This window comes from Cetorhinus maximus, unplaced genomic scaffold (genome assembly GCF_964194155.1).
Source record: "Cetorhinus maximus unplaced genomic scaffold, sCetMax3.hap1.1 HAP1_SCAFFOLD_225, whole genome shotgun sequence".
In the NCBI taxonomy this organism is placed as follows: Eukaryota; Metazoa; Chordata; class Chondrichthyes; order Lamniformes; family Cetorhinidae; genus Cetorhinus; species Cetorhinus maximus.
Genome location: NW_027596194.1, coordinates 208,704 through 222,366, shown reverse-complemented (window position 1 = coordinate 222,366; position 13,663 = coordinate 208,704). Strand labels below are relative to the sequence as shown.

The window sequence follows — 13,663 nt, the reverse complement described above, 5'->3', positions numbered from 1 at the left end:
AGACATCGACTCAATCACTAGAACGATGTAGGCTTAGAAGACTTCCCACATCTAGAGACCCAAGAGGCAGATAAAGCTTAGATTTTCCATCGCTTGTTTTTCCTATAACAGGAAAGTGCTAGCCTGAAGCCACGGGCTATAGCTTGAGGGGTGCCATTCCTGATCGAGCATGGTGGACCACGAGTCCCTCCCTCTCTTACTGCCTGCCATGGATCTGTTGAGCGGATTTGCAGCTTGGCAGGGGACCTGTTATGAACACACCTTCCTTGGCCGTCAGGTTCTGGAGTGGGACTTGAACCCGGAGCAGGGACATGGCCCACTGCGCTACAAGAGCTCCCTGGAATGATTTGGATGTGTGGCTAATCCAAGCTTGCTCGGGCTGTTGAAGGGAACATCTGGCCATCTGTTTGATGGAAAGAATGCGCCATTGGAGAGCTGCCGGCTTTCCTTCTATATCTGTGGCTGGTCTTCTCGTCAGCTCCGAGGGCCAAAGCCTATTTGTCTAACAGTCCCTTCTTTGTACTGCTTGTGGTTACCCTAGGATTATCTGGTAATGTCAGGATTGCAATTCCCTTCAGATTTTCCGTGGACGATGTAGAATAGACCCTGGTTTTTTGAAGTTGTTTTGAATATTTTTTGGGAAAGATCTTTTCTCAGTTGTACTGTTTATATCCTGACTCTGCTCAGCTGCCACCACCCCCCCCCAACAACCCAACGTTCCTGTCGAACATCAGGAACTCTGCAGGATTCCACAAGGAAAGAATTTACGTTTATATAGCACTTTTCACAAGTTCAGGATATTCCAAAGTGCTTCCCCGCAGCCAACCGAGTCTTTGAGGGTGTAGCCACTGTTGTCATGTAGGAAATACGGCAGCCACTTTATACACAGCAAGATCCCAACAAAGAGCAATATGGTAATGATCAGGTAATCAGTGTTAGTGATGTCGGTTGAGGTTGAACAACTCACCCGAAAGATGGCACCTCTGACAGTGCAGCACTCCCTCGGGACGGCACTGGGTGGTGCCACCATGGATTTGGCGTTCTCTGCAATGGGACTTGAACCCTCAGCCTTTCGGTTCAGAGATGAGAATGCTACCCACTGAGCCACGGCTGGAGCCACTGGCAGCAGTGTCTACTACATACAAGATGCACTGCAGCAACTCGCTAAAGGCTCTTTTGACAGCACCTTCCAAAGCTGTGACCTCTACCATCTAGGACAAGGGCATCAGACACATGGGAACACCACCAACTGGAAGTTCCCCTCCAAACCACTCACCATCCTGACTTGGAAATATATCGCCGTTCCTTCACTGTCGCTGGGTCAAAATCCTGGAACTCCCTCCCTAACAGCACTGTGGGTGTACCTACACCACATGGACTGCAGCGGTTCAAGAAGGCAGCTCACCACCACCTTCTCAAGGGCAACTAGGGATGGGCAATAAATGCTGGTCATGCCAATGGTGCCTACATCCCAAGAACAGATTAACTTTCTTTTCACACAAGATGAGGTGAAAAAGGCCCTTTAAACCCATCTTGATCTCCTTTCCCAGTGTACCAACCCTACCACCTCCCCATAACAAGATATGACCGAGCCCAGGATCCGGACCTCAAGCACCCTCCCTGGAAACTTCTCCCACATACTGATCACCTCTATAAAGAAACAGTAAACGACCCCTGTCCTAAACTTGCCCTTCAGACCTCTGAGGCTCAGACCTCTGAGGCTCACCACTCTGGTCGTCCCACTCTGTTTATTCTTCTTGTACTGATCCAGCCCAACCATCCTTTCTCAACGAACGCCATCAAAAAGAACGACTTTTCATTGATGCGGCGCTTTTCACGACCACCAGACGCCTTACAGCCAATGAAGTACTTTTGAGGTGTCGTCACTGCTGCGAGGTGGGGAATTTGGCAGCCAATTTGCTCACAGCAAGCTCCCACAAACAGCAATGTGACAATGTCCAGGAAATTTGTTTGTTGCCATGTTGATTGAGGGGTAAATATTGGCCTGGACTTCGAAACAGTGCCAGGCGATCTTTCACACCCTATGCAGGCGGATGGGGCCTTGGTTTAACGTCTCATTTGAGAAGCAGCCCTTTATGGTAAGGTGGTGCCGAAACATGAGTTCCTCCCCTTTCTCCCTTTTTCGAACCCCTGTATGGGATGATCTCTTCCTTAGTCATTCCTCAACACTACCTCCGATACTAGAGACCTTAGTGTGTCCAAGCGGACAAGCGAGTGAGCGCTGGAGAAAGCCAGTGTGAAGAGGAATCTTGTTTGAGGCAGTGGTATCCAGGAAGCTCTCATATCCTGGACACATGATGTGAACAGGAGGGGAGTGTTTGGGAAAAGACATAGCGCAAGGAAAACCACCTGGAAAACATGCACAAGGAAGACCGAAGATGGCATGGATGGATAATATCGGAACATGGACCGGCCTCTCTGTGGGCCAGGCAGTGAGGGCAGCGGAGAATGGCAATCAGCGGAGAAAGATTGTCCATCGTATGACCATCCCTCTGAAACTCTTCCCCCTAATTCTAGACTCCCCCGCAATTGGAAACATCCCCCCCCAGCATCCCACCCTGACATCCTTTCGGAATCTTACACGGTTCAATAAGATCACCTCCCGTTTTTCTGATGTACAGGCCCAACCTGGATCCAATGGGGAATTCAGGAGAAACTTCTTTACCCAGAGAACGTGGGGAGAGCGTGGAACTCGCTACCACAGGGAATGGGGTTTTTTAAAATTCGTTCGCGGGATGTGGGCGTCGCTGGCTGGGCCCAGCATTTATTGCCCATCCCTAATTGACCCTTGAGATGATGGTGGTGAGCTGCCTTCTTGAATCGCTGAGACGAATAACGTAGTTCCCTTAAGAGGAAGTTAGATAAACATGTGGGCCAGGATTTTGCCCTCATCGGGGGGGGTGCTTAGCAGGGGCAATCAGACCACGACTGTGAATTCGTACTGATGAGCTAATGAAGGCCCGGCCTGCATAAAACACGTGCTGCAGTACTCAGTGCTGCCTGTTGGGAGGGTGGGCGCTGTGGGAGGAGGAGAGGGAGCGTGCAAGTTCGTGGGTAACTCTTTCGAGTTATCAACAGTCACAGAACGTAACTCTTTTGAGTACATTCACAGTTCTTGGTTTTTCGGGAGTGGGACATGAACCCACAACCTTCTGACTCAAAGGCGAGGGTGCGCGCACAAAAAACTCCCTGAGGCACGGAGCTACCTCAGGGAGATGAAGATTTGGAAAAATAAAAGAGAGATTTTAAAAATGTTAATAACATGTCCCCTCGTGTGACTCTGTCCCGTGGGCAGGGACATGTTAGAAATTAGTTTGAGAATTTTAAATTTTTTTTTAAAATCGCTGATCGAAACCTCGTCCCGCCCGTGGATGAGGTTTCGCAAAAAAAAACCCCAAAGGCCGCTTGGCCTTTTCGCCCGCCCGCCAACCGTAAGGTGGCAACTCCCGAGCGCCCCCACCGACAGAAATATCGCGCCTCATTTTACACTCGTTCGGGAGAAACATCCTGGCCTGTGAGCGGGGAAAGGAATAGGAGGATATGCTGATGGGGTGAGACGATGTAGGAGGGAGGAGGCTTGTGTGTAGCATGAACACCAGCACGAAGCCGTTGGGCTGAGTGGCCTGTTTCTGTGCTGTAAGTCTATGTAAATCTACATCAAGGGTTAGAGTCAGTGTTTTTTTCTTTATTTTATTCATTCACGGGATGTGGACTCCGCTGTCTGGACCAGCATTTATTGACTAACTCCCTCTACCCGCACTCCCCCCCCTTCCTCTCCCCGGAGAGCAGCAATGTTGGACAAACACACATGACTCTACTGCCTGCTCTCTGGGCTGTGGGAAACCCAGCTACTATTGCTGTAACATGAGCTTAATTGGCCCCGGTTGGGAAGGGAGCTCTCCGAGCACATTCTAACTGATTTGAAATTTGCTACGGCCAATTTTATAACCAGCTTGGAGGATCACATGAAAAGGGCGAAGCCATTGAATCATCCCCTTTTAATAAACTCCCAGATGTTTCCATTTTTCTGCGTTAGTTATCGAGATTAATACAAGAAAACCTTGCTGAGTGCTCCTGCTGATTTATCTCTCTCTCTCTCACTCTCCCCCCATGCATGCTCTCTCTCTCTCTCACGCTCCCACCTTCTCACTCTCACACTCTTTCCCTTACCCTCCCTCTATCACCTCCCTCTCTCTCTCCCGACCTGACTCTCTCCTGACCACCCTCTCTCCGGCCTCCCTCTGTCCCCCTCTCCCGACCTCCCTCTCTCCGGACCTCCCTCTCTCCCGGCCTCCCTCTGTCCCTCTCTCCCGACCTCACTCTCTCTACTGCCCCTCTCTCTCTCCTGCCCCTCTCTCTCTCCTGCCCCTCTCTCTCTCTTCCTTGCCCTCTCTCTCTACTGCCTCTCTCTCTCTCCTGCCCCCTCTCTCTCTTGCTCTCCTACCCTCTCTCTCTCATTCTCCTGCCCTCCCTCTCTCTCCTATGCCCTCTCTCTGCTGCTTTCTCTCTCTCCTGCTCTCTCTCTCGCGTTCTCTCTCTGTCTCTCTCCTGCTCTCTCTCCCTCTCCTGTTCTCCCTGACCCATGCTCACTCTCTCCACTGCCCTGTCTATCTCCTGCCCTCTCTTTCTCTCTGGCATTCTCTCTCTCTCTCTTTCTCTCTTTGCTGCTTTCTCTCTCTCTCACTGTCTCTATGCTCTCCCTTTCTCTCCCGCCCTGTCACCCTCTCTCCTTTCTGCCCTCTTTCTCTCACTCATTCCCACCATCTCCCTCTCTCTCCCTCTCACACAAACAAGGCTGGTATAATCCTCCATGTTTCCTGCCTGGATGTCCCAAAGGATGTTCTGTCCCTGATAGAGCCAGCTAATCGGGAACCCCGAGCATTTTACCCTCCCTCTCTGAAGGCGATGATTCACGCTGGCGTAAACTCTCATGACCCACCTTGATTTGTCACCGAAACAAAGAGGCCACCATTGACCCACAAACCAAGACAGCAAAAGCCAGCAGGCTGCTCGACCATGTGGTGCATCATCGCCAATCTCGACCCGGTTTTACGAGGAAAGGTTAAGCAGGTTGGGCCTGCGCACGTTGAGTTTAGAAGAATGAGAGGTGACCTTATTGAAACATATAAGATTGTGAGGGGGGCTGGACGGGGTGGATGCGGAGAGGAGGTTTCCCCTTGTGGGAGAGACTAGAACTAGGGGGCGCAGTTTCAGGATAAGGGGTCTCCCATTTAAGACGGAGATGAGGAGGAATTTGTTCTCTCAGAAGGTTGTTAATTTTTGGAATTCTCTTCGAACATACGAATTAGGGTCAGGAGTAGGCCACTCGGCCCCTCGATCCTGCCCCGCCATTCAATAAGGTCGTGGCTGATCGGAACGTAACCTCAACCCCCACATTCCTGCCTACGAGGGAGATCACAGAGATAGGGAAGAGCAAAGTTAGGAAGGGATTTGAACATGAGGATGAGAGTTTTAAAATCGAGCTTTTGCTTGACCAGGAGCCAACGATGACCAGCCAGCACAGGGTGGCTGGAGGGGGGTGAGGGGAAGGCAGGAGAGTGGTACTAGCTGAGTAGCTCTGACAGAGAGCGAGCACAGACACGATGGGCAGAATGGCCCCCTCCTACGAGGAACCATTCTAGGTGCGAACGGTGCTAGGTGCGATTTCGGATACGGACAGCAGCGATCTGAACGGGCCCAAGTTCGGGGAGGTGGGGAGGCCGGCTAGACGAGCACTGCAGTAGTTGAGGCCGGAGGTAACACAGGCACGGATGAGAGTTTCGACAGAGTCATCCCATTAATCCCATGGGGTGGACGGACCCTCTGAGAGGGCGATGACCCCCTCCCCCTCCGCACCCCGGGGAACTGCATGGTATTCACCCAAGGCTTGGGTTGGCCAGAAGCCTCTGACCCAAAGGAAGTTCCATTCACTTAATGGGTGTCTGGAGTGCTGGCTTGCATTCTGCACTTCAGAATTTATTAGATGTGACTGACGCAACTCATTGTGTTCCATTCCATCCCCTTCTCAGAAGTAAAAATAGCCAGAGGTATGCTCTCCCACTTACCAACTCGAATTCGAGTAGCTCACAATCTTGGCTGCCCATATATGGCCTGGGAAAACGTGCAAATATAGTGGTCTTAATGTACAGCCTTCCAAGTGAGGAATGCAGCCGGAGCCATAACTTCTCAGTAAATCTTCTGCTCCCGCTGAGAACTCCGTGCAATTGTCGCCTGGTCACACAGAGCTTGAATATCGCTGGAAGGAGAGACGTGCTGCTGAAGTTTTTCATCCCGCACTCATCAGGACAAACGCAAGAATGCCCAACTTCGAAACGATCGCGGAAATTTACACTGCCGGGGAAAAGGCTGCTGATTGGTTGGCTAGTCGACCCTGATTAGCCGACTTTGTGTCTTCTTTGAATTACCCAGGAGCTTGGGGCACCCACAGGTTTCCCTGTCGTTTTCTCCGTGACGACGCCTTGGCCAATCAGAGTCGATTTGCCAACCAATCAGCACCCCTTTCTCCTGCGGTACAAATTGTTGCACCATTGCATTTGCCCTGATGAGTGCAAGACAGAAAGATTCAGCAACGTGTCTCTCTTGTAAATGTTACAGCATGGAAACAAGCCCTTCGGCCCATCTGCTCTCCGGAACCTCTGCACTCCTCCCTCTCGGGATGACTCCCCTCCCCAAACCTGACCTGCATCTCTGTCTATTCCCCACGCCCTAATGCTTGTGTCAAGCCAGCCCTTAAATATGTCGGCACTGCCTCCATCCCCTATCGGCAGCACTCCGAAGAGGAGCAGGGCAGAGTCCTTCCCGGTGTCGTGGCCAGTATTTATTCCTCTCAGTTGACGTCACAAACAACAGATGATCTGGCCAATATCTCGTTGCTGTTTGTGGGAGCTTGCTGTGCACAAATTTGCTGCCAGGTTTCCTACATGATAACTGTGGCTGCGCCATCCTGACTTGGAAATATACCGGCCGTCCCTTCACTGTCGCTGGGTCAAAATCCTGGAACTCCCTCCCTAACAGCACTGTGGGTGTACCTACACCACGTGGGACTGCAGCGGCTCAAGAAGGCAGCAGCTCACCACCACCTTCTCAAGGGGCAACTAGGGATGGGCAATAAATGTTGGCCTAGCCAGTGACGCCCACATCCCCGTGAACAAATAAGAAAAGAAACTTCAAAAGTGCTTCATTGGCTGTTAAGCGCTTTGGGACATCTGGTCGTTGTGAAAGGCGCTACACAAATGAAAGTCTTTTTCTCCGCATTCTCATCACGCTCTGTGTAAAGAAATCTCTTTATTTGACTTGTCGGTGGATACCTTATATTTACTGCGACTTTATAAATCACGATGGGATGATTTATAAATAGCAATCTGAAGCCAAGCAGAGGCTCCTTTGCTCGGTTGACGTCAGAGTTTGCCTGGTTTTGGTCTGTTTTCCCGGAATGCCCGTCATAGTCGGTTTGTGAGCTCCCTGTGCCAGAAATACCTTCAGTTTTCATCCCTCCAGCACCCACTTGGAAAACCCCACATCATTCCGGAACTTTCCAAACGCCTTGGTAAAAGTCGACAAATAACGGTGTGCCCACAAGCACCTCGTCCCGCTGTGTATTTGGAAAGTTTCACCTCCAGACACACTTTTGTGAAGATGGCGGCCGTTCAAAGACAGAGGGAGCTTGCATTTACATAGCATCTTCCACGACCTCAGGACACCTGAAAGCATTGTACAGGCAGCTTAAGTGTCCGCTGTGGCTCAGTAGTGAGTAGCGCACTTGCTTCTGAGTTACATGGTTGTGGGTTTGAGTCCCTCTCCGGCGACTTGGTCACAAAATCCAGGCTGATACTCGGTGCAGTACTGAAGGAATGCTGCACTGGTCCTTATCATATTGCTGCTTGTGGGATCTTGCTGTGCAAAAAAAAAAAAAAAATTCCGTTCGTATTTCCTACGTTATGACAGCGACTACACTCTGGGACATCCTGAGATGCCCCACTCTGATCTCTCTATCCTCGGCCTGCTGCTGTGTTCTAGTGAAGCTTAATGAAGACTTGAGGACCAGTACCTCACCTTTCGGGCTCATCGTTTCCAGGCTCAACACTGAGTTCACCCAATCGCTGATCGTAACCACTGCTCCCGCTTTTTCGCACAGTTGGTGACGATTCTGTTAGCCGCACAAAAGCACCTCCTTGAAGCCCAACTTTCTAATCTTTCCTCGCCCCGATTCCCATGTCCCTTTCGCCTTGTGCCATCATCCCTTTTGTCACTTCACCCCTCCCTGCCTTCCACCCCATCACAGACTTTTCCTTTTGCTCTCTCCCCCTCCCCACTTTCTCTGCCTCTGTACTTTACTTAAAACCTGTTACATCTCCGACCTTTTCCAGCCCTGACAAAAGGCGATCGAACTGAAACGTTGGGCCGGGTTTTTGCTGCCAGGTGAATAGCTCAGTTGGGGAAATTTTCCGACTCGCCCGACCAGCGTTGGTTAAAAAGTGTCCCGACACGCGCAAGCTTTGTTTCGCGTGTGAGGGGGAGAGGCGGGCGAGGGATGGAATCAGGCACGCCAATCCCAGGCGGCAGCAGGGCTGGGCCGGTGCCAAGGTGGCCTGGCGGGGGGGCAGGAATCCCGGACTTGTAATGGGGACAGGAAGCCCAGAATCAGGAATGGGGAAGGGAACCCCGGAATCGGAATGGGACGGGAATCCTGGAATTAGAACGGAGGCAGGAATCCCAAAATCAGAATGGGAGCAGGAATACCAGAATCGGAACGGGGGCAGGAATCCCAGGATCAGGAATGGAGGTGGGAATCCTGGAATTGAGATTTGTGCCGGGAATCCCGACAGGAATCCCGGAACTGGAAATGGGGCCTCGTATCCTGGAATGGGAAATGGAGGCGCGTATCCTGGAATTCGGAATGGGGGGAGTGCTGGAATCCCGAAATCGTGAATTGTCGGGATTCGTGAAATCAGGAATGGGGCAGGAATCCCAGAATCGTAATGGGGGCGGGTAGCCCAGAATCAGGAATGGGGAAGGGAATCCCGGAACCTGAATGGGGTCTGGAATCGGGAATGGGGCCTCGAATCCTGGAATCGGAAATGGGGCAGGAATCCCGGAATTGGGAATGGGGTCTGGAATCTTGGAATTGAGTCTCAGCCGCCATTTTTACATGGCTCTGGAATTGTCCCATCCCTTGGAAAACCAGGCCGTTAACTCCGGGCTGAATCTTCCAAGGAGTTAGGATTATTGTTGGATTGCCCCTCCACTCTTTATTTCAAATAGTGCCAGAGACCCGCAGTTCTGGCCAGGACTTGTGAGCTCTGCAGTAACGCGGAGTGAACCTGTTCTTGGAGTCCTTATTCATAGGACAGGACAGTCGGGGGAACCCTCCCCAAGTCCTCTTTTCATGGCAGGAGTTGCCGCAGTTTGTCAGTCCCCGTCCACTAGCACACTGAAAACTTTGGGATATTTAAATAACTTTCCAGTGTGTTTGCGAATGAGTGTGAGTGAGATGAATGGGTAGAGATTCAGGGCGGGCGGAAGGGTGGGCGAGCGGGTGGGTGGGCGAGCGGGTGGGTGGGCGAGCGGGTGGGTGGGCGAGCGGCTGGGTGGGCGAGCGGCTGGGTGGACGAGCGGCTGGGTGGGCGAGCGGCTGGGTGGGCGAGTGGGTGAGTGGCTGGATGGGTGAGTGGCAGGGTGGGTGAGTGGCAGGGTGGGTGAGCGGGTGGGTGGGCAAGCGGGTGAGTGGGCGAGCGGGTGGGTGGGCGAGCGGGTGGGTGGGCGAGCGGCTGGGTGGGCGAGCGGCTGGGTGGGTGAGTGGCAGGGTGGGTGAGTGGGTGGGTGAGTGAGTGGGTGGGTGGGCGAGTGGCAGGGTGGGCGAGTGACAGGGTGGGTGAGTGGGTGGGTGAGTGCGTGGGTGGGTGAGTGAGTGGGTGGGTGGGCGAGTGGCAGGGTGGGTGAGAGGGTGGGTGAGTGAGTGGGTGGGTGAGTGGGTGGGTGAGAGGGTGGGTGAGTGAGTGGGTGGGTGAGTGGGTGGGTGGGTGAGAGGGTGGGTGAGTGAGTGGGTGGGTGAGTGAGTGGGTGAGTGAGTGGGTGGGTGAGAGGGTGGGTGAGTGAGTGGGTGGGTGAGTGGGTGGGTGGGCGAGCGGCTGGGTGGGCGAGCGGGTGGGTGGGTGAGTGGTTAGTGTGCCAGTTGGGTAGGGTGTCAGGGTGGTAGGATAGTAGGTAGCAGGGTGGGTGAGTGAGTGGGTGGGTGAGCGAGTGGGTGGGTAGGTGAGTAGGTGGGTGGGTGAGTGGCAGGGTGGGTGAGTGAGTGGGTGGGTGAGCGAGTGGGTGGGTAGGTGAGTAGGTGGGTGGGTGAGTGGCAGGGTGGGTGAGTGAGTGGGTGGGTGAGCGAGTGGGTGGGTAGGTGAGTAGATGGGTGGGTGAGTGGCAGGGTGGGCGAGTGGGTGGGTGGGCGAGTGGTAAGTGTGCCAGTTGGGTAGGGTGTCAGGGTGGTAGGATAGTAGGTAGCAGGTTGGGTGAGGTCAGGTCAGGCTGGGTCGCGGGGGGAGGTTGGAGGGTCAGAGGTGGTGGTTGGGGGGGGACTCAGTGGGTGAGGAGGTGGTTGGGGTGGTGGAGGGGGGGGTCAGTTGTGTAATTACCCAGGATTTAGAGGTGGTTTTGTTTTCCCTTGTCTTATATTTCCGGAACACTCTGACGTCTCCGATTCTGAGTTGGAGACCTTTCCGGAAGGTCCGGGGAGCAGGAGAGTTGCCCATCGGAGGTGGAAACTTCCTGGGCAATTCCCGTGGAGTCCTCTGGGGTACCTCCTGGAGGGGTAAGACCCTTCCCCCAGAGACTGGAAGGTCTGGGCCTCAGTTTCCCTCTCTCTCTCCGTGCAGGGAGCTGCTGAATATTTCCAGCACTTTCTGTCCTTAACTTGAGAATTGCAGCATCGGCAGTATTTTGCTTCCCTACATGAATACAGGCCTTTCTTTCTGCCTTTGACACTCGCTGATGCTCTGGGGCAGCCTGTACCTCCTCACTGCAGCACCCGATGGAGATGTGGTCGTGTCCGGGCTGCGGTGAGAATACTAAGTAGGAAAGTGAAAGTACAGTTGACAGATCGATGGGGTCGAGCGCAGTTGAACCCTCAAAGCGACCCACCTGACTGTATGAATTGAAACAAAGGCCTGTTCAAGTCCTGTCCCACAGCCACATTCCTTGGGACAATGCCCCGCTTTAGGCCGATTGAACCCCTTGACCCGGCGAGGGCAAAGAGCAGGTTGTGTATTGTTCAGCCTCTGCCGGCCCAGGTCACACACTAACTCTCTGTCGCTAGGCGGATGACAGGCCTGCACTTGACCCCGGCTAGAATCTTCCGGTTCCCCTTCCCCCACTTCGATAGCCGGTTGGAGGCCCATCGCCATGCTTCGGGGGGTGGTGGGTGGGGGGTGCGGGGAGATGCTCTCTCCTCTGAGTCAGGAGGTTTTGGGTTCAAGTCCCACTCCAGTGAGTTGGAGTGCCAAGGAGCACTGAGGGAGTGCTGCACTGTCAGTTGTGCTGTCTTTCAGGTGAGATCCTGGCTGCCTCCTCAGGTGCATGTGAAAGATCCCACAATGTCATTTTGAAGAAGGGCGGAGGTTTTGGGGGTGGGGGTGGGGTGGAGCGTTCTCCCCAGTGTCTTGGCCAATTTTTACCCCACAGCAATGTAACTGAACCAGATTATCTGCCGGTTATCACATTGCTATTCATGGGATCTTGCTGTGCAGCAATTGGCGGCCAGATTTCCTGCATTACAGCGGTGACTACGTTTTGAAAAGTGCTTCACTGGATGTGAAGTGTGTCGGGGATTCTCTGCTCAGAAAGGGGCTATCGAAATGCACGTTTCTCTCTCCTCCTAACACCCCTTTGAGTGATTTCGGTTCATTCTAGACAAGCCTCCTCCCCCCGACTCCACTCCCCTCCCCTCCCTCCTCTCCCCCCACTCCCCTCCCCTCCCCTCCCTTCCCTCCTCCCTCACTCCCTCACTCTGTCCTTCCCTTCCTTTCTCCTTTCCCACATTTTCCCCTCCCTCCCTCCCTTCCTCCTCACCCATCCTCCTTTCCTCCCCTCACTTTTCCTCCCCTCCCCTCCCTTTTCCTCCCCTCCCCTCTCCTCCCTTCATCCTATCCCTCCCTTCCCCTTCTCTCCCTCCCTTCCCCTCCTTCCTTCTCTGTTTCCCTCCCTCTCTCCACGCCCTCCCTCCCTCCCTCCCTCCCATCTCCTTCCCTCCCTCTCCTCGTCTCTCCTTAGCCTCCCCTTCCCTTCCCTCCCCTCTCCTTCCCTCCCCTCCCCTTCCCTCCCCTCCCCTTCCCTCCCCTCCCCTCCCCTTCCCTCCCCTCCCCTCCCCTTCCCTCCCCTCCCCTCTCCTTCCCTCCCCTCCCCTTCCCTCCCCTCCCATCTCCTTCCCTCCCCTCTCTTCCCTCCCCCTCCCCTTCCCTCCCCCTTTCCCTCCCTTCCACTTCCTTCCTCCCCTCCTCTTCTTTTCTCCCCTCCTTTCCTCCCTCTCCCTCCCTTTCCTCCTCTCCCTCCCTTTCCTCCTCTCCCTCCTTCCCTTATTCCTTCCCTCTCTTTCTCCTTTCCTCCCACCCTTTTCCCTTCCTGCCTTTTCCCTCCCTCCCTCCCTCTATACATTCTCCCTCCTCTCAGTCCCTCCCTCCTTCCTTCCCTCTCTCCCTTCTCTCCTTTCCCTTCTCCCTCCTCTCTCCTCCCTCCTCTCTCCTCCCTCCTCTCCTGCCCCTCCTCTCCTCCTCCCCCCTCCTCTCTCCTCCCTCCTCTCCTGCCCCTCCTCTCCTCCCTCCTCTCCTCCTCCCCCCTTCCCCTCACTTCCTTTCCTTCCCCATTTCCTAGTTGTTGTACAAAAATGCACCAGCCTCGCTGTCTGGGCCAGCATTTATTGCCCATCCCTAATTGCCCCTTGAGAAGGTGGTGGGTGAGCTGCCTTCTTGAACCGCTGCAGTCCATGTGGTGTAGGTACACCCACAGTGCTGTTAGGGTGGGAGTTCCAGAATTTTGACCCAGCGACAGTGAAGGAATGGCGATATATTTCCAAGTCAGGATGAGTTTGTAGGTGATGGTGTTCCCGTGCTGATATTGCTGTCTTCCCTCCTGGAAGCGGAGGTTGTGGGTTTGGGAGGTAGTAGCAGTTACTACAGTGCCTGTTGTAGAAGGTACACTCTGCAGTCACAGTGCCCGAGTGGCAGAGGGATTGAAGTTGGCATTGACTTGTTGAAGGTTACGCCGTGGTTAAAGACACTGCGCCAACCACCCTCCCTTTCCCTCTCTCCATAAAGGAACTCACTCCTTAACCAAGCTCTGTGTTTTTTTTTCCGCAGGTGACTCCTCCTTCACATCGCCTCCCAGAATTCCCACCGGTTCGCCCTCCCCCCATCACCGTCGACCGGAATGTCCCCAAACTCGACAGCGCGCCTTCCAAACCGGCTGAGGAGAACGGCAAATGGACCCGAGTCTCAGTGGGGGCGGAAGGTAGGACAACTTGATTTGACCCAGCAACGGAACCGCGTCTTAGGCAGCTTCACTCTTGTTTGACCCCGCGGCAGATCAGGAGGCCCAACGCCCAGGTTCCCTCCACACTGCCCTCCCCCGCCTCATCTGCTGC

The 13,663-nt window shown here is 53.9% G+C and overlaps 1 protein-coding gene across 1 annotated transcript in view; it reads left to right on the top strand.

The window, feature by feature from the left end:
- LOC144673057 (collagen alpha-1(XVIII) chain-like) overlaps positions 1 to 13,663 on the top strand; it is a 221,270-nt gene that overhangs the window by 205,972 nt on the left and 1,635 nt on the right. The window contains exon 6 of the mRNA XM_078535054.1: positions 13,380 to 13,530. Coding sequence (XP_078391180.1) covers positions 13,380 to 13,530 — 151 coding nt within the window. The remainder of the gene's footprint in view (positions 1 to 13,379; positions 13,531 to 13,663) is intronic.